Raw genomic sequence first — 26,163 nt, forward strand, 5'->3', positions numbered from 1 at the left:
ATCTCCTTTGAAGTCTTTTAAAGTTTGCATCTGTGAACACATCTGTGAACAGCATTGTCTCTAAGATGTTCCTGAGGCTGTGGAGACTTGGAAGGCAGAGCTTTTTTAATCTAGTGAATAATCCACTAGGTTCTTTCCATCTGGGTGAGATCGGCTTCTATATACCCTGAAAAAATGTCAGCAAACATCACTGAGTGGAATCTTATCGTCTGCCCTTTTCTCTGAATGTGCCTGTCTTTATGCTAGGTTATGGGAAGATGGTGGCTGAGTTCTGCCTGCTGGGTCATCATAGAGAGAGAACAAATAGGCCTTAAAGCCTTTTGAATTGTGGATGTCACAGTCTTTTTTTTTTTTTTTTCTTCACTAAGATATAAATGAGTAGAACTAAGCAGTTAATGTCTGCCTTTTTCAGAGCCGTGAGTCCATGAAGTCCTTTAATATTCTTTTATGACTCTGCTTTGTACAACAGCATCTCAGCTCCCCTGTGTACCAGCCACTTTCAGTCTGTTCCTCTGTGGGTGGCCTGCTCCTGTGGAAGAGGCTGATGTTTAACTGTGGGCCCACTCAGCACAGCCAGTTTCAGAGCTGTGGGTGGGACTCCCTCATTTAGGTGGATTCCCTCCTTGTAGAATTGGTAAAGCCTTGTTTTTATAGAACTCCACTGAGAGCACTTCTTGCCTTGTGCCCTGATCCCCTGCAGCTGTGGCTGTTGGTATTGCCTCTTTAGAGTTCTGTCTTGTCTCCCTGGCTTCTCTCAGGTGGCAGGCCAAAGTATTATCCCTCAGGGCTAAGGCTGTCAGCTGGCATCTATCTATCTGTCTATCTATCTATCTATCTATCTATCTATCTATCTATCTATCTATCTATCATCTATCTATCTACCTACCTATCTATCTATCATCTATCTATCTATCTATCTATCTATCTATCTATCTATCTATCTATCTATCTATCTATGTATCTGTCTATCTATCTATTATAATCACATTTCCCTTGGTTTTCTGGTCTGTATTTTGTCTCTATTATTGAAAACTCCACAAGGTAAATTTAAAAGTTAACTTGAAGTTTCTGGGATCCCTCTTCTTTCTTCTGTAGCATCCCCCTAATATTTGGACCATACTGACTTATTAAGTAAGTATCTAACAGTATCTGACTATAAGATTTGAAAAATAACGTTCAGCTACAGTACGCTTGATCATACCATATACGCACAACACATGCACACATACACACTTCCTCCCCCACACTCATGAATACATTCGCCCTCTTTTGAAAGTTTTATCTTTCCTAAACCTTATCATGATTAGACTTGTGATGTGCTTAAGCCTTCTGGTTTTGTCCTCACTTCTTCCTGTTTCCATTTTAGAACAATCCCTTAGCCTTGAGTAATGATAATTTATCATCTAATATTTACCACCTAAAAAGCATTTTCTTTTCTCTTTCAGCCTTTCTAAAAATCAGTATATTTTGTACCCAGAGCTCCTGTAAATGAATTATATTTGAAACACAGGCAAAACATATCAATAACCCTCATGGTATTTCTATTTGTTCTTCAAGCAAAGGCAGGATGGAAGCCTGGTGCCCCTGCCCTTATTTTACGGTTGAGTCCTTTCCTTCAGTTACATAGACAGGCACATAAACTTGTCCCTGCCTTCATTTCTGTTGCTGTGATGAGACACCCTGACCAAAAGCAACTTTGTGAAGAAAGGGTTTATTTGGCCACCGATTTCAGATTATAGTTCATTATTTCATGGAAGTCAAGGCAGGAACTTGGAAGTATTACACCCACAGTCAAGAGTAGAGAGAATAAACACATGGTTGCTTGCTCCTCAGCTGGGTTTTCACTCTTCTGCAGTTCAGAGCACAGTGTATGTTGCTGCCCACATTCCTGGTGGGTCTTTCCCCCTCAATTAACAATTAACACCCCACCCACCCCTGGACATGCCCAAGGGCTAAAATGGTCTTTATAATTCCTCATGATAACTGTGTTTCCTAGGTAATTCTGGCTTGTGTCAAGTTGACACTTAAAATTAACTATCATACAGAAAAGACTGTCTAAATGCATTGTGAAAGAGACCTGGATTTAAATTATGTTTATGACAGAATGAAATGTATTAGGACCACCTGCCCATGAGATATATTTTCTAAGCCTCTATGTAGGCTGATCGGGAAGCAAGGACTTGGTTTTAAATGACCACTTTTTGATTCTTTTGTCCCAAACTTTTACAGTTATATCCTAAGTATCTGCATCTTAGTCAGATATGGCCAAGATAAAGACTGCTTAAAGAGGCAGCAGTGGTGTGTGTGCATGTGCTTTGGGTGGGGCTGAGACCATTCAAAGAAGGGCAATAGCTTCTATACATAATGCCATCACTGTGAGTTAAAATTTACTCTATAAATGTTTGCATTTAGATACACAGACATTTTAAAATTAAGCATGCCAGGAATAGTAACTTAGCTTACAATAATCTAAAATATGTAAAAGTGAAATGAGTAGCTACAGATTTTGCTGCCCCATTATTTTTAGAAATTCTGAGGGTGGATTGAGTTTTGCCCCATGCTGTTTTAGAGACAGAAAAAAGTGACACAATGGCAGATATACGAAAGCAGTTGTTGTGAACACACACTATAGAATTAAATGCGAGCGTCCTCAGTAGAAACAAAGTAGAAAGTTCACATCTGTACGTCTTTGAGGTGTAAGAAAGGCCCAGTGAAAGCCAAATTGCTAGGAGATGAAGCTTTTTTTCTCTTTTTCCCACTGTTTGAGAGATGCATGGCCAAGGGCGGCTAGCCTAGGTCAGCTTCACCTTCTAGAGGCTTCAACTAGCCTGCTGAAAACAGGACAGGATTTTCCTTTCTTCCTTGAGTAACTCCTTTGATCTTATCATTGCAGGTTTCTTTCTTTTGTAAATATTTAATTACATTTATTTATTATTTGTGTGTGTGGGGGGGGATGGGGAGGTGTGCCTGTGCCATGCATGGTGCGTGTGTAGAGGTCAGAGGACAACTTTCAGAGAGTGTTCCCTCCTATAGTGTGGGTCTCAGGGATTGATTGAACTCAGGTTGAGTGGCTTGGCAGCAAATGCCTTTACTGTAAATGCAAGTCTTCCTTGTTTTGAGGAAGCTTGCTACTGTGAGCCTATGTCTGTGGGTCTCTGCTGGAACATTATAATCCTTTGGCAAGATCAGCAGAAGATAAGGGAGCATACTATGCTGGTATCCTCAGGCACAGGATAACTTTCCATGGCAGAGCTCTGGAGAGGATGCACTGCTGTGTATTCTCGGAGCAGCAAGGAGCCATCATGGACGAAGCTCAGGGAGTGTAGAAACAGAGGCATCAGAGGGCTTATGAACAAGAGGCAGCATGTGTGGAAGGTTTGTAGGCCACTGCAGAGTTAGGTTTTTATGTGAGTAGCGTTATGGAATGTGTAAAACAAAAATGTGGTATAACTTAGGTGACGAAGGAGTCAAAATTGACCCATGTCCTTAGAGCTGACTGTGAATAGGTAAGGAGGAAGCAGGGGAACCAGGCAGAGACATTCTTGTTATCTTGGAAAGAATATATGGACTAGGCCCTGGTAGGAATTGGTTATACTGAGATTATCTAGATCAAACTGGAAGCCAGAGACAACAGTGTTTGCTCAAACATTATGCAGGTGGAAATCAAAGATGACTTCAGAGTTTCTAACATGTGCAGCTGTGAGCTAAAGCTGCCATTTTATGAGAAGAAGAGTACTGAGAGGAAAACAGATTTAAAGGAAGATAGAAGTCAGTGTGTAGGGTAGGGTGAGTTAGAGATGGCTGTTATAGGAAGTCAGGGTGTAGGGTAGGGTGAGTTAGAGATGGCTGTTATAGGAAGTCAGTGTGTAGGATAGGGTGAGTTAGAGATGGCTGTTATAGGAAGTCAGTGTGTAGGGTAGGGTGAGTTAGAGATGGCTGTTGTCTAGTAGTGGTTTCAAGCAGTCCATGAACTCTAGTTCACCTGAGAGGATTCTGTTCTGACTAGAAATTTGGGCATTAGTAATACATGTTCAAAAGGATTTTTATTATATATGTGTGTGTGTGTGTGTGTGTGTGTGTGTGTGTGTGTGTGTGTGTGTGTGTGTCTGAGTTTATGTGTGTGCTAAATGTGAGTATTAGCACTCAGAGGTCAGGAGGGGACACTGGATTCCCTGGAACTAGAGTTTGGGTGCTGGAAACAGAACCTGTGTCTTTTGCAAGAGCAGCAAGTGCTCTTAACTGCTAAGCCACCTCCCCAGCCCCATTATTAGATATATTTAATAATATTAGTGCCATTATTGGTCAGAAGGTTCAATATTTTAAGACTAGATGAGATATTTAAAGTGAAAAATGAGAGTGAATGGAGAAAAAAATCCCGAGAACTCAGTCTTAACTATTTCTGACTTGGACAAATCAGGAAGACCAGGAACAGCAGAACAGGTAAGGAATGAAGGAAGATTTTGACCACAGGAAACCAAGAAAGGAGTTGAAGCAGAGTAGGAATAAAATCCAAAGAGTCACATAAGTGATAACCTGCTTCAAGGAGGAAAGAATCCAGCTTGTCAGGTAATGCCTCATATTCATGAACTTGAAGATAGAAACTTGGCTGTGTGATTAAGCGATGGTCATTGGTCATCTTGGGGGGTTGAAGTGTACATTGGACAGGAATAGGTTTAAGAGAAGATAATAAGTGAGAAAATAGGGAGAGTGGAACAGAAGAATATGGAATAGACCAGTAGCAAGAGGGAAAAATTGACCACATGATATTGGGCAAGAGGAAAGTAGGAGAAAATAGGGAGAAGGAAGAGCGTGAGATTCCATGAAGTTTCCTTTTGTGACTGGACAGGGTGAGTTAAGTGGAGTGGATGAAGAGATGGGGTCTTAGAATGGTCTCTAAGGATGGTTTGGCTCTAGTAATAGAAAAGAAGTTTGAATATATGGGCACACAACTGTGCTAATGAGTATATAGTGTTATGAGAGCTTGAGGAATATTTAATTATGCTTAAAACAGAAAATTGGCAGTTTTGGACTTTGCTTAATAGATATTGTTTCAAATGGATGCTACATAGTAGAGTTAAAAATAATTCAAATGGCCTCTGAAAAGAAATTTGAAAAGATAGTTTAAGTTTCTCATTTTGTACAGTATCTGAACACATTTGTGATAATATGACATAGGACATATATGATACACATTCATGTTACACATGCGTATATGTTGTATGTATTTAGGTTTTTATGTAGGCAATAGGAGCTAGAATTTCTCTTCTCCAAGACGGGTAATAGAGACTCTGATCTTCCACTTTTTTTTTTTTTTTTTTTTTTGCCTTAGATCTGACTATGGGGAGTTTTTCTGGCTTACTCTGCCATACAGTGGTAAGACCCTCACCCCAGGGCATCCTGCCCTGTACTCTGTAGGGCGAAACACTGCACAAGAGGCCAGGGTGAAGGCTGTGTGAAGCTGACTCTGCTGAGGCTCTCCAGCTAGTCTCTTAGCTTTGGGTCACATCCTTCAGTCTAATCATGTTTTGATCAAATGTCTTAATACAGTCATGCTGATGTTAAGTCTCCATAAAAGCCCAAAGGACAGAGGAGACTCTCGCACCTCACCTGATGCATCATTTTATCTGTGTTCATACTCTGTCTGTCTGTAGTATATGTGTGTATTCAGGTGTGCTTGTCCTCGTGTGCTCATGAGGTCAATATCATCATGCTTCACCTATATTTATCAGTGACAGAATCTATCATTTAACCTGCGACTCTCCAGTTGGGCAAGGCTGACAGGCAGCAAGCTCCAGAAATCTTCCTACTTCCCACATCTTCCATCCCCAGAGCTGGGGGTTGCACAGGTTCACCTCCACACCAAGGTTTTCTATGGGTACTGGGGATCCAAACTGAGTTCATTCTTGAGCAGCAGACACTTTGCTCTGAGTTATCTCCTCAGCCCCCTGTAGTATATTTTATAAACCCTCACGTGTAAATCAGTGTTCCCTGGCTTATGTGAGCTGCTTGAGCAAATTGAGAACTCAAGGGTGTTTTGGGAACTCCAGTTGATAGCCAGAATGTTAGAAACATCATCTGAACAAGCTAGGGCAGATGGCACCTAAAGCGTTCATGCTGTGCGCTGTGACTCTAGGCAGGCAGGTCAGAAGTGAATGGGACTAGTGGGTAGCCAGTAGGTATCCATGGCACAGAACTGATAGCCTTGCTGACTGGTAGTGTGAGTCTCGGCACCTTTTTAGGTCACAGGAGTCTTTTGTGTTGACTGTGATATAAGAATAGAGTTAAAAAACAAGTGTAACCACTGCCACCTGATGGAGTCAGTGCATCCAGAGGCAGAGTGACTGCTAAAGAAAGAGCTTTATTGACAACAAGCTGGCCGTTGGAATATAGCAGGCTCTTGTCTTCCAATGATCATCTTACCCTTTGCCCCAAGGGAGAATGTTTTATAGGGATTTTCAAAGGAAGGTATGTAGGTTCTAGAAAGGTGGGCTACCTTAGTTGTCCATTGTTCCTAAACAATGCCTCTGGAGGATGGGCTACAAACACCCCCTCTTGCTTACTTAGGTCAGTGAGTGGTGCTGTCTATGGCATCTGAACAAGCACACATGGTCAGGTCAGTGAGTGGTGCTGTGCACGGCATTTGAACAAGCACACATGATCAGGTCAGTGGGTGGTACTGTCCACGGCATCTGAACAAGACACACATGGTCAGGTCAGTGAGTGGTGCTGTCCATGGCATCTGAACAAGACACACATGATCAGGTCAGTGAGCAGTGCTGTCCACGGCATCTGAACAAGACACACATGATCAGGTCAGTGAGCAGTGCTGTCCATGGCATCCCAACAAGACACATGATCAGGTCAGTGAGTGGTACTGTCCATGGCATCTGAACAAGACACATGATCAGGTCAGTGAGTGGTACTGTCCATGGCATCTGAACAAGACACATGATCAGGTCAGTGAGTGGTGCTGTGCATAGCATCTGAACAAGCACACATGGTCAGGTCAGTGAGCAGTGCTGTCCATGGCATCTGAACAAGACACATGGTCAGGTCAGTGAGTGGTGCTGTTCATGGCATCTGAACAAGACACATGGTCAGGTCAGTGAGTGGTACTGTTCATGACATCTGAACAAGACACATGGTCAGGTCAGTGAGTGGTGCTGTTCATGGCATCCGAACAAGACGCATGGTCAGGTCAGTGAGTGGTACTGTTCATGGCATCTGAACAAGACATACATGATCAGGTCAGTGAGTGGTACTGTCCATGGCATCCAAACAAGGCACACATGATCAGGTCAGTAAGCAATGCTGTGCACGGCATCCGAACAAGACACACATGATCAGCTTCTGTGTTGGCAACAGAGGTTTGTGTCTGGCTGTATTGGTGCTTCTGGCAGCACACTTCTAGGTGTGACTGTCTCTCATAACTTGGGACCAGGTTCTTCTCAGGAAGAGTGGATCTATTTGTGTTATTGTTAATGTCAGTGTGCTGTAAATCTCTAAAAAGACAGGCTTTAGCAAGCATTAATCCTCCAGAAGAAGGGTAGGCAGGAGTGAGGAGAAACTCTTTGTGATTGGAACTTGATGTGAGCTGTCCTGTGCTTTCACAGGCAGTGTATTGTTTCTTGATGTAGTACTTGTGTGTTTTTTATTGTTATGACATTAAACTAGAGAACAATGTTGTATTACATTAACAAATCTTTTTCAAGATAATGACATTAACCACTGATGCAGACAGGAAGCTCCCTGAAACAAAGCCATGTAGTACAATGATTAAGAGTCGGATTTGGGTCACTGTCAGCTGTCAACTTGACAAATCTAGAGTCACCTGGGAAGAGGGAGCCTCATCTGAAGAACTGACTCAGTAAGGTTGGCCCATGGGCAAGTCTATGGGGCATTTTCTTCATTGCTCAGTGATGTAGGAAGGGCTTGGACCACTGTGGACAGTGCGACCCCTTGGCAGGTGGTTCTGGGTTTTATAATAATGCTGGCTGAGAACCAGCAAGCCAACAAGCGGCATTCCTCCATGGTGCCTGCCTGTGTTCCTGCTTGAATGCCTGCCCTGACTTCTCTCAATGATGTGTTGTGACCTGGTAGTGTAAGTCAAATAAACCGTGTCCTCTCCAAGCTGCTTTTGATCAGAGTGTTTAATCACAGAAACAGAAAGCAAACTGGGACAGTCACTCAGTATTCAGTGGTCCTTTTTTCATGTCTTTCTTCATTATTTCTGTTTGGACAAATGTCTAAACCTCCAAAACTCAGTTTCTTATAAAAAGAGATAAGAGCCACCTGGCAGAGATTTAATAGTTAAATGAGAGAAAACATTCACTTCACTCATACTGACTAGCATTCATAGTTCTGGAAGGTCCTTTGCATGCTACCAGAGGAGAAAGGTAATCATCAATGCCACCCGTCGACAAGCCTTGTGACCTACAATGGTGACCTATCTTCAAGATCTACTGGCGCAACAGTGGCACAAAAACGCTGTGGGAGTAACCAACCCTTCTAGATTGGATCTGAGGCCCAGTCTATGAGATGAGATTCACATCTGGCACTGCTAGAGTGACCGGAAGCCTGAGACTAGAGAGGTCACAGCCCTAGGGGAAAACCTAGTACTAATATTCTGCTAAGGGAACATAGCAATAAAACGACTCCTAACAACATATTGCTGTACCCATAGATCAGGGCTCAACCTTCATCAGAGAAACTACTTATAGTGAATGGGGATTAACAGAGACCCACAACCGGACAATGTGCAGAGACAGAGAGACTTTGGAGCACTCAGCTATAAATGGGATGTCTTCATCAAATCCCTCCCCTCGAGGCTCAGGAATCTATTCAGAAGAGGAGGCAGAAGCGTTGTAAGAGTCAGAGGTAGTGAATAACTCCAAGGAAGTTAGTGTCTTCCAGATACAACAGGACTAATGCACATATAAACTTATACAGTGACTGTGCCAGCACCCACAGAAACCTGCACAGGTTCAAGACAGACATAATGCCAGTGCTAAAGGGGGGAAGTGGATACAAAGCCCCACTCCTAACCAAGAAACTATTTGCAATTGATACTTGCTAGGAAAGGGAAAATCAATTTTCTGCAATGGAGTGTCCTGGGTACATCAGCCCTACTCCAAGGCAGGCCTTAGGTTCAGGAGTAGTTGGCCAACACAAAACACACACTCTCTCCTCTCTCTCATATAGTGTGTTGGAGTGTGTGTGTGTGTGTGTGTACATACTTTTTGTTTTGTTTTGGCATTTTTTCATCTTACTGGATTTTTTTGTTTTGATTTTCATTTTTTTGTTTTTTCCTTGAGAGAGAGAGAGAGAGAGAGAGAGAGAGAGAGAGAGAGAGAGAGAGAGAGAGAGAGAGAGAGCGCAAGAAAAAGAACATGAAGTTGGGGAGGGTAGGGAAGTGGAGAGGGTCTAGGAGGAGTTAAGGGAGAGGAAAAGTGAGGCCAAAATGTGTTGTATGAGAGAAGTTATAAGAATGTTCAAAGTATCTTAATGTAATGTCTAGGATGTGGTGAAGAGTTTGTGATGCATATGATTTGGTTTTCTTTTATTAGCTGAATATCCATTGTGAGGAAAAATTGTTTTATTTCCTGTTTTTATCTAACGTGTGCATGCAAACCTATACTCACACCCAAGTTAGTAGAATTGAAAAGCATCTTGGTCTTGTGAATTATGAGGGAACTTGATCGCTGTCCCATTCATTTCAAGCCTGTTTTGTGATAGCAACTCATACAGGAGTTTGTATCTAAAATATGATTTGTGTTCTTGTCTTTGAAAATCTGTAAGAAAAAACGTATAACTAATCTGAACAATTCAGGTTGTATAGTATTTGTAGTGATTTTTTAAAAAATAGTGTCAGGTAGCCTTGGTCACTAGCTCTGTGCATGAAGTGGTCATAGACTTAGCTTTAGACATTGAGTGATACCTGTAGGGTCTCAGTGGTCAGTCACCAGGACCAGTACATACTGCCGTCAGCCAGATGTGCAAGAGGGGTGTTGTACATCTTTCTCTCTTTTTTAATGTTTGACACTAAAAATCAGTTGACCTCTGTATTTTTCCATCATAACTTAAACCTAAAGCAGTGGCTCATACATAGTATGTGCTCAGTAAATGTTTACGAAAAATATGAATAAATGAGCATAAATTCAAATTCTTCATTCAATTGATGTTACTTTTGGAGCTTGTTAATCTTGAGATGTTTTCTCATTTCTTTGTCCTTATCTGGATTTAGCAGTGCTTTCTAGCTATAATTTTTATTTTTTAGAAAACCAGTATGTTCACAGTAAATTTCAATGCTAATATTTAATTAATATATAATACCATATAATAGTAATAAAACAAAGCCCATATTTTCCATAATAAACTGAAGAAGAATAACCTGAAAATATTTTTAGGAAGGTGTTTTCAGAGGAATAAAGGGGATCTTGCTTAAATGTGTTAGGGAATTTTGACATACAGATAATCTCTTGTGGGACAGAAGTGCTGGGTGGAGGAGAGCATTGGATGCATGCAACACGCACCAGCTGTGGCCAACTGTTAGTGCCCAGTTTTCTCACTGTGTCTGGGCACCAGGAAGCTAATAGCCCTGGGGTACACTGATACAGGTGAGAGAAGCTGCCAGTGGAAAGCTTTGTGCCAAAGGTGTATGCCAGGGGCTACCAGATACAGGAGTAATCTCTTCAAATGGAAAATTCGATACATCTTTCTTCTCTTCACTGCCTCCCCCCTAAGGTCTGATACCACAGGGGTTTGTACCCTTTCTGTTTCTCCCTCTTTCCCCTAGTCATTTTCCTGTTAGACAGCAACTCCCTGAGGCCAGACATCGTTCTCTTGTTCACTGTTCGCTTCTGAGCACCTAGTTATATGTGACACACAGTAGGTACTTAGAGAAACAGAAATAATAAAGGTGTAAGCAGGCCTAGGAGTTTCTGCTTGTTCTGCTTAATGCTTCTTTCTTTTTTTTTTTTAGTTATTTGGTTTTTTCAGCCCAACATCAAAATTCTTCTAGCTTCTGCTTAATGTGTAATGTCTAGCTAAGAAAGCACAAGGCATTGCTATACCTCACAACTCGACTCCCAGGGGTCATTTTGAAGGTACTGGTGCTATGCAGACGGTGGCTCACATTTTGTAGAATGAATCTGTCTGCCTTGCACACGGCACATGGACACTGTTAGACTCATCACTAGTCCAGAGGAAGATGAATGTGGGTGTGTTTGTGTTTATGACTCCTAACTTCTAGTAAGTTGTTTCCTAGGTAGGTGAAGGCCCCTTGGAAAGGCCAGGAGTGCCTTCTGTAGCTTCCTCAGAGCCTCTGTAGATTGCTTCTAGTGGTTCCTGGCATGCTTACTTAGCAAATACAGCTGAGACTGGGGGGGGGGGGGGAGCTGAGTGGAGCGCATTTGCCTACCCAGTGTGAGGCCCTGGGCTTGATCCCAGCATGAGCTACATAAATACATAGTTTTGAGTTAATGATGGTGTCTTCCCCAGTGACTTTGGGAATGTTGACAACTTTAAACTCCCACAATGAATGCCAGCAAAGCTCACTGACTTCTTTGCTCAGTATTCCTGCAGCCAGACTTCCTTTTAGTTTCCACGAGTTTAAGGCATCTCTTGTGGTAGTGCTGGGAATTGAAGCTGCCCTTTAATGGATCACTTTATAGAGTCTTTTGTTGGTTTATTTATTTGAATTTTTTTTGAGAAAGGACTCAGTATGTAGTCTAGGCTGGATTTGAGCTTGTGGTGATTGTCCTGCCTCAGCCTCGGAGTGCTGAGATTGTAGCTGTTAGCCACCTTGCCTGGTTTACAATGCCTTGAGGTACTCTGCAAATGTGAACATTCTTAGTAAGAATGAGGGCTGACAGGAAGGGTTTCCTGGAAGATTTTCTTTTATAACTCTTTATTTATTTACCGTGTGTGTATGTTGTGAGTGTACCCACGTAAATGTGTCATGGCCTGCATGTGGAGGTCAGAGGACGTTTTTCAGAACTCAGGTCTCACGTTCTTCCACAATGTGGGTTCTGGGAGTTGAACTCTGATTGTCACCTTTGGTAGCCGTCAACTTTACTTACTGAACCATCTCACCAGCCCTGACAGATTTTCTGAGAATCGCTTCACTACAGATTTAGGGCCGTGATGAAGAAGCAGAGTTAGATATGTGCCTTGAACTTTGCCGTCTTCACTGAAGAGTTGCAGACATGGTTTAAATTGAGAAAGCGATTTGAATAGTTCAATTTACCATTCTATTTTTGGATTGGTGCTTTGCTGTGTGATTTTGATGTTTTCAGAACTTTTGAAAGGATAATTATTCCTAAATGATCACCACTGTCCATTTCTTTATGTGTATAGAAGACTGCTTTCAAATTATTAATGGTTTTAATGAGAGGATATGGGGGGGCAGGAGAGGTGTGACGAGGGTCTGTTAGAGTGGCGATCTCAGTTTTATGTCACTTAATCCCCACAGCAATTCTGTAAGGTAAGTGATACTATCCCACCACTGAGATAAGGGTAAGGATAAGATCGGGGAGGCAACTGGCTTAGAGCAGTCAGTGGTGGAGCAGAGTTTCAAGCCTTGGTTTTAGGAGAATTCAACTCTTTCTAGTCTGTCATCTGTTTCCTCTCCCGGGTGGTGTGAGCAGTTCATTCATGTGCCAGTGACTGTCAAGTTGTGTATATCGTGCTAGGCCTTAGAGCGAGCAGTAAATAAATGGTCTATGCCCTGATAGAATTACAGTGGCCCAATGAGATGGATGTTTTAGCAGGATTAGTGCTAGTCTGAAGATTGGCAAGAGTAGAAGCAGGTAACCTCTGTAAGAGTAACTACAGAAACCTCTGTGAAGGCAGTGTTAGTTTGGACTGTCAGAGGAGATGCAGGCGAGTGGGAAAATGTGGGATATCTGTGGCAGGGAGAGTTGGTAAAGTTAAGGGGTGATGAGAATTTGGAAGGAGTTGGAAGAATTGAGAATGACTCCAGGTGTGGTTTGGATTGAGTGGTGTTGCCTTTACTAATGCAGGGAAGAGCAAGGTGGGATCCAGACCAGAATAATGATGACAATGTATCTGTTAGTTGTGTTATGTTCCAGTAGGCAGGCAAACATCTGGGAATTCCATGGGAATCTGGGATGATCAGAGAAGTTTAAGTATTGCACACATACAGATGGTGTATGACGCCATGGGAGTGGCTTCAGTTATCTGGGGAAAGCAGACATGCATATAAGGCAGTAGAAGCCTAAAGCAGAGTTACCAATTTACCTTCTGTGGAGAATCTTTCTTTCATTTGTTAATTTGGAATTACATGTAAATGTAGTAGCCCTTCCTACACAGAGAAGGTAGCTCATTCTATAGCCAGTGCATAGGAAAGGTTAACCACCAAGCACACTGTAAGATGCCAACACCTGAGCAGCTTTCAACTGGACGATGTGTCTCTCTCTGTGTGACTCTTGTGAGGGACTACATCTCAGAGTCCACATGGGATCTTTGATGGAGCTCCCAGGCACACAAAAACAAACAGTATGTTACATAAATCGCCTGTTCTTTAAGTATAGGTGAATAGTGAAGGAATTAGGTTCCCATTGAGATACTGAAAGTAGAACATCTAGGTTCAACTTGCTGGCAGATTGAATCACACATTAGTCTTATAATATTGAAGCTCCTCAAAACAAAGCATTTTGGGTAGCTTGTGCCCTTTGGGTTACTTAGTAGGCATAATTATAAATGTTAACATCACAGAATACCAAGAGTGAAAGCCTCATAGGAACAGTTGAAAATGGGATGTTTTCAGTGGGCACTACCTAGAAACCATTCAAATATAAGATAACTGGTAAACAGTGCAATGCTCAGTAGACCCACACAGCACTTTGGTTGACTGTGCTGAATATAGAAATGCTTTTTAAATGAAGGAAGCCAGACACAAAAGAATGCAGACCGTATGATCTCATTTATATGAAGTTCAAGAACAGGCAAAAACTGAGGACATCGGAGATGATGCCTGAGCACAGGGAGGCGTGGGAACTGTAGGGGGACAGAGATGCTCTGTGAACCGAGGAGGGTGCTTCTAGATGGTGCATTCATCTGTCCAAACTCATTAACTTACATACTTAGATTTGTTCACCTCACTGTGAGTTTTAAATAAGCAGCAAAGTAAGAAAATGAAAACATATGCTGAGCAGTTGTGTGGGAATGAGACTGGGGAGTACATGCCTGCTGTTTCAGACTCGGGAACCCACAGGAAGCCTCCCCCACAACCCTTCAGAATGAGTTCTTTTTACACCGTGTTAACTTTGTACCATAGATATCTATTCCTTCAAGAGTACTGAGCAACTCCACGTTCCTTGAGGTGGTATTCTAAATTACCGTCAGATCACAGGTGAAAACTGAGCATTTCCATTTCTGAATGTACTCTGGTATACTCACAGCTGAAGGAGGGAGATTACAGGACTTACCTGAGGGTGGAGCAGCCTCTGCCTTCTTTATCTAAGGTGGACAAGAGGGCAAGAGGTAGCAGGATGGGGGAGGGGAGGGGTAGCAGGTGTTTTTATGACTTGAGATTTACATGTGCATGTATAAAGGAGATACATTTTAAAAAACATCTCCACGGTTATTCATGTTGCTTTTTTTTGTTCTTTTGAACAGGAGATAGTGGATAACCTCCTTCAAAATGGAAGATGGAAAGCCCGTTTGGGCACCCCACCCCACAGATGGATTTCAGATGGGCAATATCGTGGATATTGGCCCTGACAGCTTAACAATTGAACCCTTGAACCAAAAAGGCAAGGTGAGTTTCTCAGAGAGATTTCAAAATGTGATCTCTTTCAGATACAGCCCCCCCCCCCCCCCCCCCCCGCCACATATATATTTCCCCCAAGAAAGGTGAGAATGAAGTAGATATTCCTGACATGGTGGAGGAACCAAATGCCTGGTAATGTCATTGAAGTTTTAGACTGACTTCCTTGATTAAATGTGAAGTGTGTACTACGAGGAAATAGGTTCCTGCAATAATCAGAAACCTAACATTCTTAGTTGTGTGATAAAATCCAATCAGTGGCAGCATTGTTATCCCATATGCCACACTGTTATAGTCACTGGTGTGGCTGTGATGTAGTCAATGTAAGACGAAGCAACCGTGGATGACGTGACTGCTGCTATGATGTCAAGTTCTGTTTGGGAGCTTCAGCTTTCACATCTTCTCTCCTTTTCCTTTTCTTTTTCTTTTGTTTACTTAAACTTACTTAAACTTACATCGTATAGAATTTGAGTAAATATCTTTCTATTAAGTAAAGACATTTGATTCTTAAACCTCCCACATATTGTTTTGTTATGATAATAGTGTAAAATATACTTTAATTCTGTACATACATTATTCCTTTTATAAAATCTTAGACATAGACTAGTCAAGATTCCTAAGTGACCAGGAGTTGTGATTTGCTTACAGCCAGGCCTCCAGTGTAGACATGTATCTTTCAGTTTTCATGAGATTGGCTATTTCTTGGTACCACAGCCTCACAGTTTTAAGTCTAACAAATACTACTATTAAACATTTCTTCTGACTAAATATGTGCATGTAATTTCTGTTTACTTCAGGCTCTGCAAATATCCATGAATAATTTACATTCTACCAATTCGTGGTTAACTAATGCCGTATGACTGCCATCCTTCTGGGAACCTTAGAAAAACAAGGTTGATCTCTCATGAGGTCTTTTCAGAGAGAAGACTATTCTGTTACTGTAAACAACCCAGGAACCAGAATGCATAATATATAATGTGCCATGTTAGTGGAGGCCAATTAAAAAAGCCTTCAGGAAAGGAAAGATAAAGTGTTCTCATTTTCCCTCATTAGTGGTACCTGTGTGTACTTACAGCACACCACCTATTTTAAAAGTGGGTTTTTAAAAGTTCACACACAATAAGTTTTGAAAGCTTTTGCCTTTTGCTTAACATGTTTTATAAGCACAGTAAGCTAAAAGACCAGAATTAAGTGAGGGCTGTACTTCCTGAGTCTGTTCTGTTGAGGTCTGTCATATCTGTAGGTGACAGAATAATTCAGTTCAAAAATAAAAGAAACTTGATTTAAGGGTATGTGCTTTTGTTAAATATTTTACATATTTCAATGTGTTTGAACTATGTCATATTAGTGTTAATAAGATATATGTATAGAACCAATAGAAGTACATTTTAGTTCAGTTATTTTTGGGTGCATTTGTTTATTTGTTGTGTGGATATGTGTGTGTGTGTGTGTGTGTGTGTGTGTTTGTGTGTACATGTGCATATGTACATGTGGAAGTCAGAGGCTAACTTGAGAGAATTGGTTCTCTTCTTCTACCCTGTAGGTCCCAGGAATTGAACTCAAGATCTCAGGCTTCAAGCCATCTCACCAGTCTGGAAGCATAGTTTAAGTTATGACGTCACATACATTTTATAAATCTACAAATAAGTCTATAAACTGAAGTCTAAATTTTCTAAAAAAAAAAAAAAGCTATTTTTATTATTTGTGTGTGTGTGTGTGTGGGTGTTTTGCACAAAATCCTTTTGAGTAGAGATCAGAGGACAACCTGAGGGAGGTGGATCTCTTTCTTCATTATATGGGTCCTAGGAGATTAAGCTCAGATCCCCAGGCTTAATGGCAGGCCTTTATCTACTGAGCCATCTCGCTGGGCCCTGGTTTTCTTTTTATAACAGAAAAACTTTACTAACAGAAAAATAAAAACTTTTTGATAATTTTGTTTTTAAACGAAACGTTTTGTTTCCTTAGGGGGAGGGAAAGTAGAGGCTGGTTGTTAATTTGGGGGCCTGAAGGAAGAGGGAGAGAGGCTTCTTTTGGACTTGTCCTAGCTTACTGTTAACCTTTAAGGAACTCGGTTGCCCCTCCCCTGGAGCATTCACTGCTCGTCTGGAGTCTTTTTCATTGGCTACAGTTCCTGCCAGGTTAGGACCAAGCCCTCTGTTGCTATGGCCCTGACAAGTGTACACACAGTTCTGTGGTAGTAGCAGCTATTTCAGAATGGATCTTCCTAGAGATTCATTGCTATGAATTAATTGTTTTATGCTATCTTCTTCTACATACTGTTCACTGTCTGGTTCATGTGGACCCAAGTTCCCTTTTGAAAGAGTGGCCTCTCCTCCAAACCTTCCACATGTGTAACATTGAGGACACATGTATTGGATCGCAAAGAGTTAACTTTCAGAGTGTTGAGTTTAATAACAGTCTTGTAAGTTGGGTGTGACTTTGTTGTTGTCCTTTTGTGTTAGTGGTACTAGAGGTTGCATTCAGGGCGTGGCATATTTTACACAAGAACTTTACCACTTAGCTATCCCCACACCACTAACTTGGTTATACCTTTAAATTGGAATAGTCTTTGAAGCCTGGGTTTCACTTTTAAACTATGATCACCTTAATGTATACAGTTTGCTTACACACATAGAGTTACAAATTGTTTTTTATTTTTATTTTGGTACTGGTATGCACATGCTGAGCACAAACTCTACCACTGAGCTAAACCTCCAGCCCAGCAGCTATTGTCGTGAGAGAACCAAACCATTTTTCTTAAGAGTTTAATTTGATACAGTTGGCAATGTCAACCAGAAGAGTTAATTGTAATTATTTAGAGGTATAAATTTATAAATAACTGTTAAGATAGCATGAATTAAAATTTAATTCGTGTTAGATGTAATTTGAGATCATTTGTTCTCTGTTACAAGATGCTATCTTAATTCTGCAGTGTCTCCCATAGCATTTTAAGTGATGAATGAGTACAGGTTTATTTATGGGTTAATTTTTTGTGGAGAAAGGAGCTTGTATAGCTTTGCCTGGCCTTAGCTCATTATGTAGTCAAGCATGACCTTGAATTCATGATCTTCCTGCTTGCACCTCCCAAGTGCTGGGATTGCAGGCATGTGCCACCACGCCCAGCTATTGTGAGGCTTTTAATTATATGAACCAGATATTTTTATATTGTTGACATAGTTTTATATAGGACTTGTTGTCAAATATATTTCTCAAATAACAACATTAATAGTTTGTTTATGTTATATGTAAGTGATTATGAATGTTTCCTTCTTAAAACAATAAAATTGTTTATATGCAAACATTAAAGTGCTTTTAACTTTTGGTAACTAGCATGTCTTTAGGATTGGTGTGTTTGTTACTTTGTTAGGATTAGTGGGTTTGTTATTTTGTCCCACTGTGGGTGTGGGAACCCGGGATACTTATTTGTTAATTGCTCTTACTGATTCATGTCTACGGTGGTAATGGACACAGTTTTTGATGAAAGTTATTGTCTTTTGAATGAGTGCTTTGTTAAGCAGTAGAATCTGTGTTATACTCTAGTAGAAAACAATTAGAACCAGTTGAACTCCTTGTCTTTTTTAGTATCTAAAAGCCTCAATGCTCAAACCTTTTTGTTTGTTTGTTTGTTTACTAGACATTTTTGGCTCTCATAAATCAAGTATTCCCTGCAGAAGAGGACAGTAAAAAAGATGTGGAAGATAACTGTAAGTATTAATTTCAAAGTTATTTCTCCATCCCATCAAAGTGTCTGCTTCCAGAAAGTGGGTTAGTGGTTATATTACTAGTACAGGAGACTAGGGCAGAGCACACAGGCTTGATAAGCGCTCCCAGGAGCTTGGAAGGCCTAGGTTCATTCCTGTATCCCATGTGCACTTCTAAGAACGTCTCTTGAGTGTCTCCTACTGTTTTCAGCTGTGTGTGGGAAGGGTGATAATTTAGTGTGAGGTTTCAACTAAAGGCTCTTCTTAGTTGGCTCTAAAGTCATTGCAAACCTTATAGTGGGGGGTGAGTTCTTAGTAATTTGGAAGTTGGCAGCAAGAGTCATTTAATATCGCTCTTTGGATATGGCAAACCAATATGAAACAGAACAAACAACACTGCTGAATGATTTATAATTGAAAAGTTTATTTAAGAGCATTATATTAAAATATAGTATTAATTTGAATTATGGACACCTTAAAATACTTGGTGAAAAATTCTTTATTCATTGAACAGGGCATATTTATTTTATATTTTCAACATTAAGAGGTAATCACACTTCAGTAGTTTGGGGTCTTCATCACTGTAACAAAATATCTGAATTAATTTAAAAAGGAGGGAAGGTTTGTTTTGGTTTATAGATTGAGAGATTTCTGTCTATGGTTATTTGACCCTCCATTTGGGCCTTTGGTGAGATGCAGTGCATCACGGCAGGAACATGTGGTAGAGGAAGTCGCTTACTTCTCGGAAGCCAGGAAGCAAAGACAGAACTGAGAAAATCCCGTGTCCCCATCATCCGGTTAAGGCACACCCCAGTGACAGCCTTACCTCTTAAAGTTCCCATCATCTTCCAACAACTTGAGGTCAAGCTCTAGGCCTTAACAGAGATGTCTTCGGAGAACATTCTAGAGCCAAACCTAGTGGGGTAGGTGTGGTATTTGAGGATCATTTCTATTTACCATGGATTTCCTTAGAAGCATCTGACCTTAAATATTCTCCAGAAGAGAAGACAAGAGAAAGATACAGGTTTATTCTTACTGTTTTTCACTGGAGTTTACAATTGAGTAAGCCTGAAAGACCCCAAATGAAAACACAGGTGTTGTAAAATAGTGTTGTTGTTGGGGGCACAGTGGGCTGAGGCTGAGACAGTCGTGGGTTCTGATTCAGACTTCAGTTTGGAAGCTTATGTGGCTGCAGGCCACATTGCTCCTCTTTTGGGAAGTTCGTCTGCAAAGCAGGAGTTATGTGTATTGCATACTTAGAGGTGATACATTCAAGGTGTTTGGCAGAATACTTGACTTCTACAGACTAAGTAAACAACAGCCGTTATTATTAGGTGTAAAGACACCATTTTTCTTCCTTTCCCAAGTTGCTAGGGAGTTTGTCTGTTGAAACAATGCAGTTTTGAGGAATAATTAGAGCAAAATAGAAAGAAAACTATATCGTGTTGAAAATAACAGAAAGTATCTTTCTGTTCAAGTTTTCTAGGGAGGCCAGTGAGATGGCTTAGTGGGTACTGGCACTTTGCACAAGGCTGAGGACCCAAATTTGATCCCCAGGAACCCCATGGTGGAAGAAGAGAATTGATTCCCACACACCATGTCTTGCAGTGCCCCTCCCCACAACATACATAAATGTAACAAAAATTTCCTAGGGCATATAATATAATAATAATCCTCTTCATATATTAACATGCTTTTCTTAGAGATATATTCATCTGTATCTAAACATAATAGGTATGAATTTTCCATCTTTTATTTTTCCAATTAATATTTTTGAACTCTCCCTTTTGCTTTGCTGTGCTGTGTTTCACCACTGTTGACTTGCCCTGGCCCCAGTGGAGTTCTCTGCCTCCTCCAGGTACTCTTACTGATGATTAGTAGCAATGGTACCATGTGGAAGGTAATTGCTCTCATCATGCAGTAGCCTGTCCTGACTTGAAGTCTTTTTTCTGAAGCCCTGTCGTTTAAGCAATTTCAGTTGTTGACTTTAAAATATATTTTTTAAGCCGAAGATGTTCCTTCACTTAGTCTTTGGTCCGAGACTTGTCATTATCATACCGACCTTTCCAAATGCAGTCTGCCTTATGTCTCATATCATCTCTCTATTCTGTATCATAGTGACAGTGTAGTGATTAAATGCCTGATATCTGTAGTTTGTGGTTATGAACCATGTGGTAAAGGTTCATTGAAAGCAGAAGTATAGGGGTGATCATGGTGCACACCTGTCATCCCAGCAATTAGGAGGCTGAGGTAGGAGGACCCCAAATTCATAAGCTGAGTAGCAGGACCCTGCCTCGAAACCAGCCAACCAACCAACCAACCAAGCCAATACCCAGAAGTATTTGTCATCTTTTAAAGCAAAACTACTTTTAGCTTTAAGTTCCATGTGTAAGTGTTTTATATGCAGAGATTAATATGTTAGTTTTACATTTTTACTTGATTCTTGGCATTAATAAAAGAATAAAAAAATAATTTAGGGGTAAATTCAGCAGTTAAATAGAAAATAATAGCACAATTTCATGCTGAATTTAAGGTACTATTGTTTCTGTTGCCTATAACATTCCTCATGAATATTCCTCATGCCAGATGTTGAGAGTAAGTACAGAGTGTAAAATCAGCCTAGATGTTTTCCCTTCAGTCTCAGTGATGTGATGACTTCTACAGCAAAATTTACCTATTGTTGATTGGCCTCCATGATGTTGAAATTGATTGTGGGTCCCCTTTTTTCTCTCTCTCACTGAACTAGAGTTCTAGTCAATAAACAGGATCTGAAATATTCAGATAACATCTAGTCATTATTGTAAATTTAATGAAGCCACAGATGTTCTTCATTAAACATTTTTGGTATGGTATATATCACCAAAGTATATCCAAGGGAATAAATTGTGTTTATATTTCTATGATGTCTTACTTTTAAAAGTCTATTGACTAACATGCATGAGGCCCTGGTTCAATCCCCAACACTTCCAAAAAAGAAAAAAACAATCTGACAAAAAAATAGTCTTAGAGCTTTCTGACAAAAAATAGTCTTAGAGCTTTCAGAAGTTCACTGTCATGGCTTGGCTGATAAAGGTCCTTGCAGTTAAAGCTTGGCATCCTGAATTCCATTTCCCTGGTCCATGTAAAGGTGGATACTGAGAACCACTTCCACTGAATTGTCTTCTGACCCACTCAGTGCCATGCCATGTATCCCCCATCATGCATGCATGTGTACATACACTAAAAAAAAAAAGTTATTTGAGGTGTGGTGGTGCTCACCTTTAATTATAGCTCTTGGGAAGTGGAAGTAGGCAGAGCTCTGGGGAGTTCAAGGCCAGCCTAGTCTTTATAGTGAGTTTCAGGCCAGCCAGAGGTGCATAGTGAGACTCTGTCTCAAAAAAATACTATTGTTTCTTTTGACTATAGTTAAATTTATAAATACTTAGACATAACAAGTAAGCACTCTTTATGAAGTGGTGCATGTAAATAGCCAAGCCAAGTAACCCTAGGGCTGGCTATCAGAAGAGGGGAGGATGAAACTAGGTGGTGCAGGACATGGTTTCTGGGACCCTTGTGAACATTCCTGGATCATACCACTAGGGAGGTGGTTGAAACTTAACATCTCTCACTTTGACAAATAGCAGACTTTTTCCCATATAAGTGAAATAGCCTGATCAGTGTGAGGAGAGGTCTTCCTGCCACTGACAGATATTGAGCCTGTTGGGGGTTTGTTTGGTTGAACGAACAGATCTCCTTGAGAAGGCAGGTGGGGAGTAAGGACTAGGGTGAAGAGAATAGAGTTAGCAGCCATCCACATGTCAGTATAGGGTTACATGGCTGGCTTTAACAGGGTGTGTGTGTGCTGTGCTATCAGCAGTTCTCACTTAGAGGGAGCAGATGCTAGCGTGTAAGCAGCTGTTTCAGAGGAAAGTGAGATGTGGGGAGAGACTCAGCAGTGTTTTGAATAAAGAAACAGCAACGTGTAGGTCGGGCTTCCAGGGGATGAGTGTGGAAGAAGAGCAGGAGTATAGAGTGAAGGTGACTGGATACCCAGACTAGACACACCTCTGCTGCTTGAGTCCTTCCATATCTTCCTCAGTTCAAAGGAAAGCTACAGCTCAAGTGTTAAGAGCCCCAACCTACTTCTTAGTCTCTTATTCTGCTTTCAGTGACATCAGAAAGCAATGAGGCCCTTGGAAAGTGAACTGACTGCATTGTCTAAGTGCAGAAACATGGCCTTTCTTTGCCAAGTAGTCTAGCAAGAGGCTCTTGTGCACACTATTGACTTGTATACTGGGGATGCAGGCACTGAAGATGCTACATCTTCAGTGAGGGACCATGTAAAACAAGTGAACTATGCAGCCCTTAAGTATTTCATTTAGTAACTAAAACCAGATGTGTAAAATTGTCATCCTAATTCTGACAGATGTGGAGAGCAGCAGGAGAAATTGCAAAGAAGAGACTAGCTCTGGAGGTGGTGAGGTTGGAGAAGTATCATTTTGAGATAGGTTTATATCTATCTCAAAGTATCATTTTGAGAAGTGAATTTAAAGGATACACACACACACACACACACACACACACACACACACACACACACACACATATATATGGAGAGTATGTTGTAGTCAGACAATGTATGAATAGATTGTGGGTTTGATAAATAGCTCAGTTGGTGTACAAGTTAGGTATTAAAACAGGTTATAGAAAATTATAAAAATGATCATTTGAATGCAGGTTTATTAACAGCCTTGAATAGATTTTAAGGTGAATGTTTGTAGTTGAGCCCCAGCGAGTTTCTTTGATATGGAGAGAGATTTAGTTAGTGCTCTAGTTGACTTATTTGCCATGACCCTGGCAATGGGCTCTATCTTTTTATGTGATGTGAAGACTTAGAAACTGACATCAAATGGGAGGACAGGAAGAGATATGTCTGCTGTTGACTACTGTTTTCAGTTTGGATAACTGATAAAATTATGGCCCCAACAGCACGCAAAGTAGGTAAGAGGAGTATACTGTCTGCTCTGTCATGTAGTGGAAGTGAAACATAGGAGATGGGATTGTGTAAGGACTAGACAGGGAAGAACTTGAGATGGATCGCCGTAACAGAACAGAAAAACAAGATGTTTACTCCGATTCTGAACTTAACTCATAAATAAGATGGGTTAAGATGTGCATGATAAAAAAAAAAAAAAGATGTGCATGATGTCTCCTGGTCTGAATTCATCAGTCATTGTGAAAATGATCCAAATGACCTGATGGTCCTTTACCATTCTAAATCTATGTCATTTCTGTTTTATCTGTAAGCTTCTAGCATTGGACTGGATTAGTATTTCACTTTGTAGGGTCATAAACGGCTACAACAGTTCTTTCCACTTGATTGATAGTTGGCGTTTTAAACTTGCCCTCAGCAGAGTCCATCACTGGTACTCACTATATGTAACTCCTGTAGCTGGAAATGTGTCATCTAAAGTTCTCACAGCTGTATGTGAACACGATTTGTTTTAGGCAAGTGTTGTACCAATGCAATATACCCCAGATGGATTTGTTTTACACTAGCCCATGGGGTTTATGTGTACCTGTGTTCTAAACGCATGGGAGTAAATCTACCCAAACAAGTGAATTATAAAATTGGATCAGAGTGATTATGCATAATGAATTTTCTTTTTCCTTTTTTTTCAACTCTCCAATCTAAAATTTTGTCTTAGGTTCACTGATGTACTTAAATGAAGCCACACTCCTCCACAATGTCAAAGTTCGGTACAGTAAAGACAGAATCTATGTAAGTATTTGACAATGACTTTAGATTTTGTGGGTGACTGTCTCACATACCACATTTGCTTTTGCCCTGCTTGGTCTAAGTGTGATGTACATGAGAGTTCTAATGCATGTTCTCCAAACAGAGCTCCCCATGATCCTGGTACATAGTGGGTACATAATAAAATCTGCAGAATGAGATAATGAATTCAGAGAACCAATTAACCTACTTCAGACTTACAAAGGTCCAATTTGAATGTTTAAAGAACCATTTTGGAGTTTGATTTATTTTTGTTATATGTCTATAGATCTATTTAATTTCACTTTTCACACTGTGCAGAGAATGCAAGGGAGCCTATATGTACTGAAGTTAAAAAAAAAACTAACTGAGGAAAAATAAGTAAATTAGAATAGAAGGCAATAGCTAGAGAAGTATCAGATAGATAAGAATGCTGATCATGGAGCCTAAATAACTGGGATTTCATTATCCTTGGATGCTGGTCCTTGAATGTCCAGATCATTAAACACAAAGAAAGACAATGCTTTGGCTGTAAGTAGTTTGCATCAGCTCATTCAGATGGAGATTTAGCTACTGTGTTTTAATTATAATTATTCATTGGGCACACATGAGATTTTATTCTGCCCTGACCTGGTCATGGATTCCTTTGTTGGCTGGAGATGGATTACCACACTCTAGTATCCTGTTATAAGGATGGGCTTCATTATTTTTGAACGAAGGACGCACATGGCTTCTTTGACACTTACAAGATCAAATGACAGACTTAATCTTTTATATCACTATCAATTTGCCTAATTGTACTTACTTAATTCTGACTAAATGACATCTAGTCTCTGCCATCTGTCAAGTAGTACCAGCTGGGAAGTGGAACTAATGTAGTCTGCCCCAAAGAATCTACTTGTCTCCTGATTGTGCACTCTATTAAGACTGCACTTTCCTCTCTTCTACTCCATGAATTCAACGGAGTGAAGATTATCTTTAGGTGTGAATATAGGTATTCTTGGGTAGAAATACTTTCAGACGCAAAGTTTATTCAGTCTTTAACTTGTGATTGAACAGACTCTAATGCTGAAGTAACCAAGTTTTACAGTCTGTTGAAACCGTTTAACTTGTAGTAAATCAGTGAAAATTAATTTGGATGGAACTGGGAGACTGCCTCTTCTGAGTAGAGCTTAAGAACCAGTGTTGTCAAGGTTGCCTGAAGGCAGGAGTGGCATGTTCTTTTCTCTTAGCCAGTTAGGCCTTTTAGTTCTAAAGTCATTTTATGTGGGCAACCCATAAATGCATCTGTTATTATTATAAAATCTAAATAAATGTGCCAATTATCAAATTTATATAGATACATAATTATGGGAAGAAAGCAATTTAGAGTAATAATTTATACTTGACATTTGGTACTTACCAGAATCACTACCCTCCCTTAGATTTGAGTAAAACAATAGATGAATCTCATTTAATATTTTCATGTTGCTGAAATCTCTAAGCCTTTACTTTTTGTCCTCATTTTTAGGGATTTATCCCTTTTTACTTGATGTATGTGTGTGTTTTGCCTGAATGGATGTATGTGCAGCATGTATTTGATTAGTGCCCATGGGGCCAGAAGAGGCTGCTGGGAAACCAAACCAGGATCCTTTGTTCCAGCAGACAGTGCTGAGCCACCTCTCCAGCCCCTTCCATTGTCATTAGTCACTCTCCTCTAGGAAATGTCTTTGGGGACATTGTGTGCATTTAGCAGTTTGAGAGCCCAGGATTTTCACAGCGCTTCTCTCCCACAGTTGGAAAGAGAAAAGTATGGCCTTGTATGCCCCAGTTTTGTCAGGGTTACTAAACTACAGCTCTCTATCTACCCAAGTAGTTTTTTAAATTCTATCAGTACATTTCTATGGTCCTTAAAAAAAAATCAAATTTCACATTTA

General features: G+C 40.5%; 1 protein-coding gene across 5 annotated transcripts in view; it reads left to right on the plus strand.

Annotated features, from left to right (window-relative positions):
• Myo6 (myosin VI) overlaps positions 1–26,163 on the plus strand; it is a 143,315-nt gene that overhangs the window by 43,518 nt on the left and 73,634 nt on the right. For all 5 annotated transcript variants that reach the window (XM_059268288.1, XM_059268284.1, XM_059268285.1 and 2 more), the window contains exons 2-4: positions 14,641–14,782; positions 18,426–18,495; positions 24,180–24,253. In XM_059268288.1, the coding sequence (XP_059124271.1) occupies positions 14,666–14,782; positions 18,426–18,495; positions 24,180–24,253 (261 nt within the window). In that variant the 5' untranslated portion in view covers positions 14,641–14,665. The remainder of the gene's footprint in view (positions 1–14,640; positions 14,783–18,425; positions 18,496–24,179; positions 24,254–26,163) is intronic.

The sequence above is a fragment of the Peromyscus eremicus genome, chromosome 7, assembly GCF_949786415.1.
Source record: "Peromyscus eremicus chromosome 7, PerEre_H2_v1, whole genome shotgun sequence".
Classification (NCBI taxonomy): domain Eukaryota; kingdom Metazoa; phylum Chordata; class Mammalia; order Rodentia; family Cricetidae; genus Peromyscus; species Peromyscus eremicus.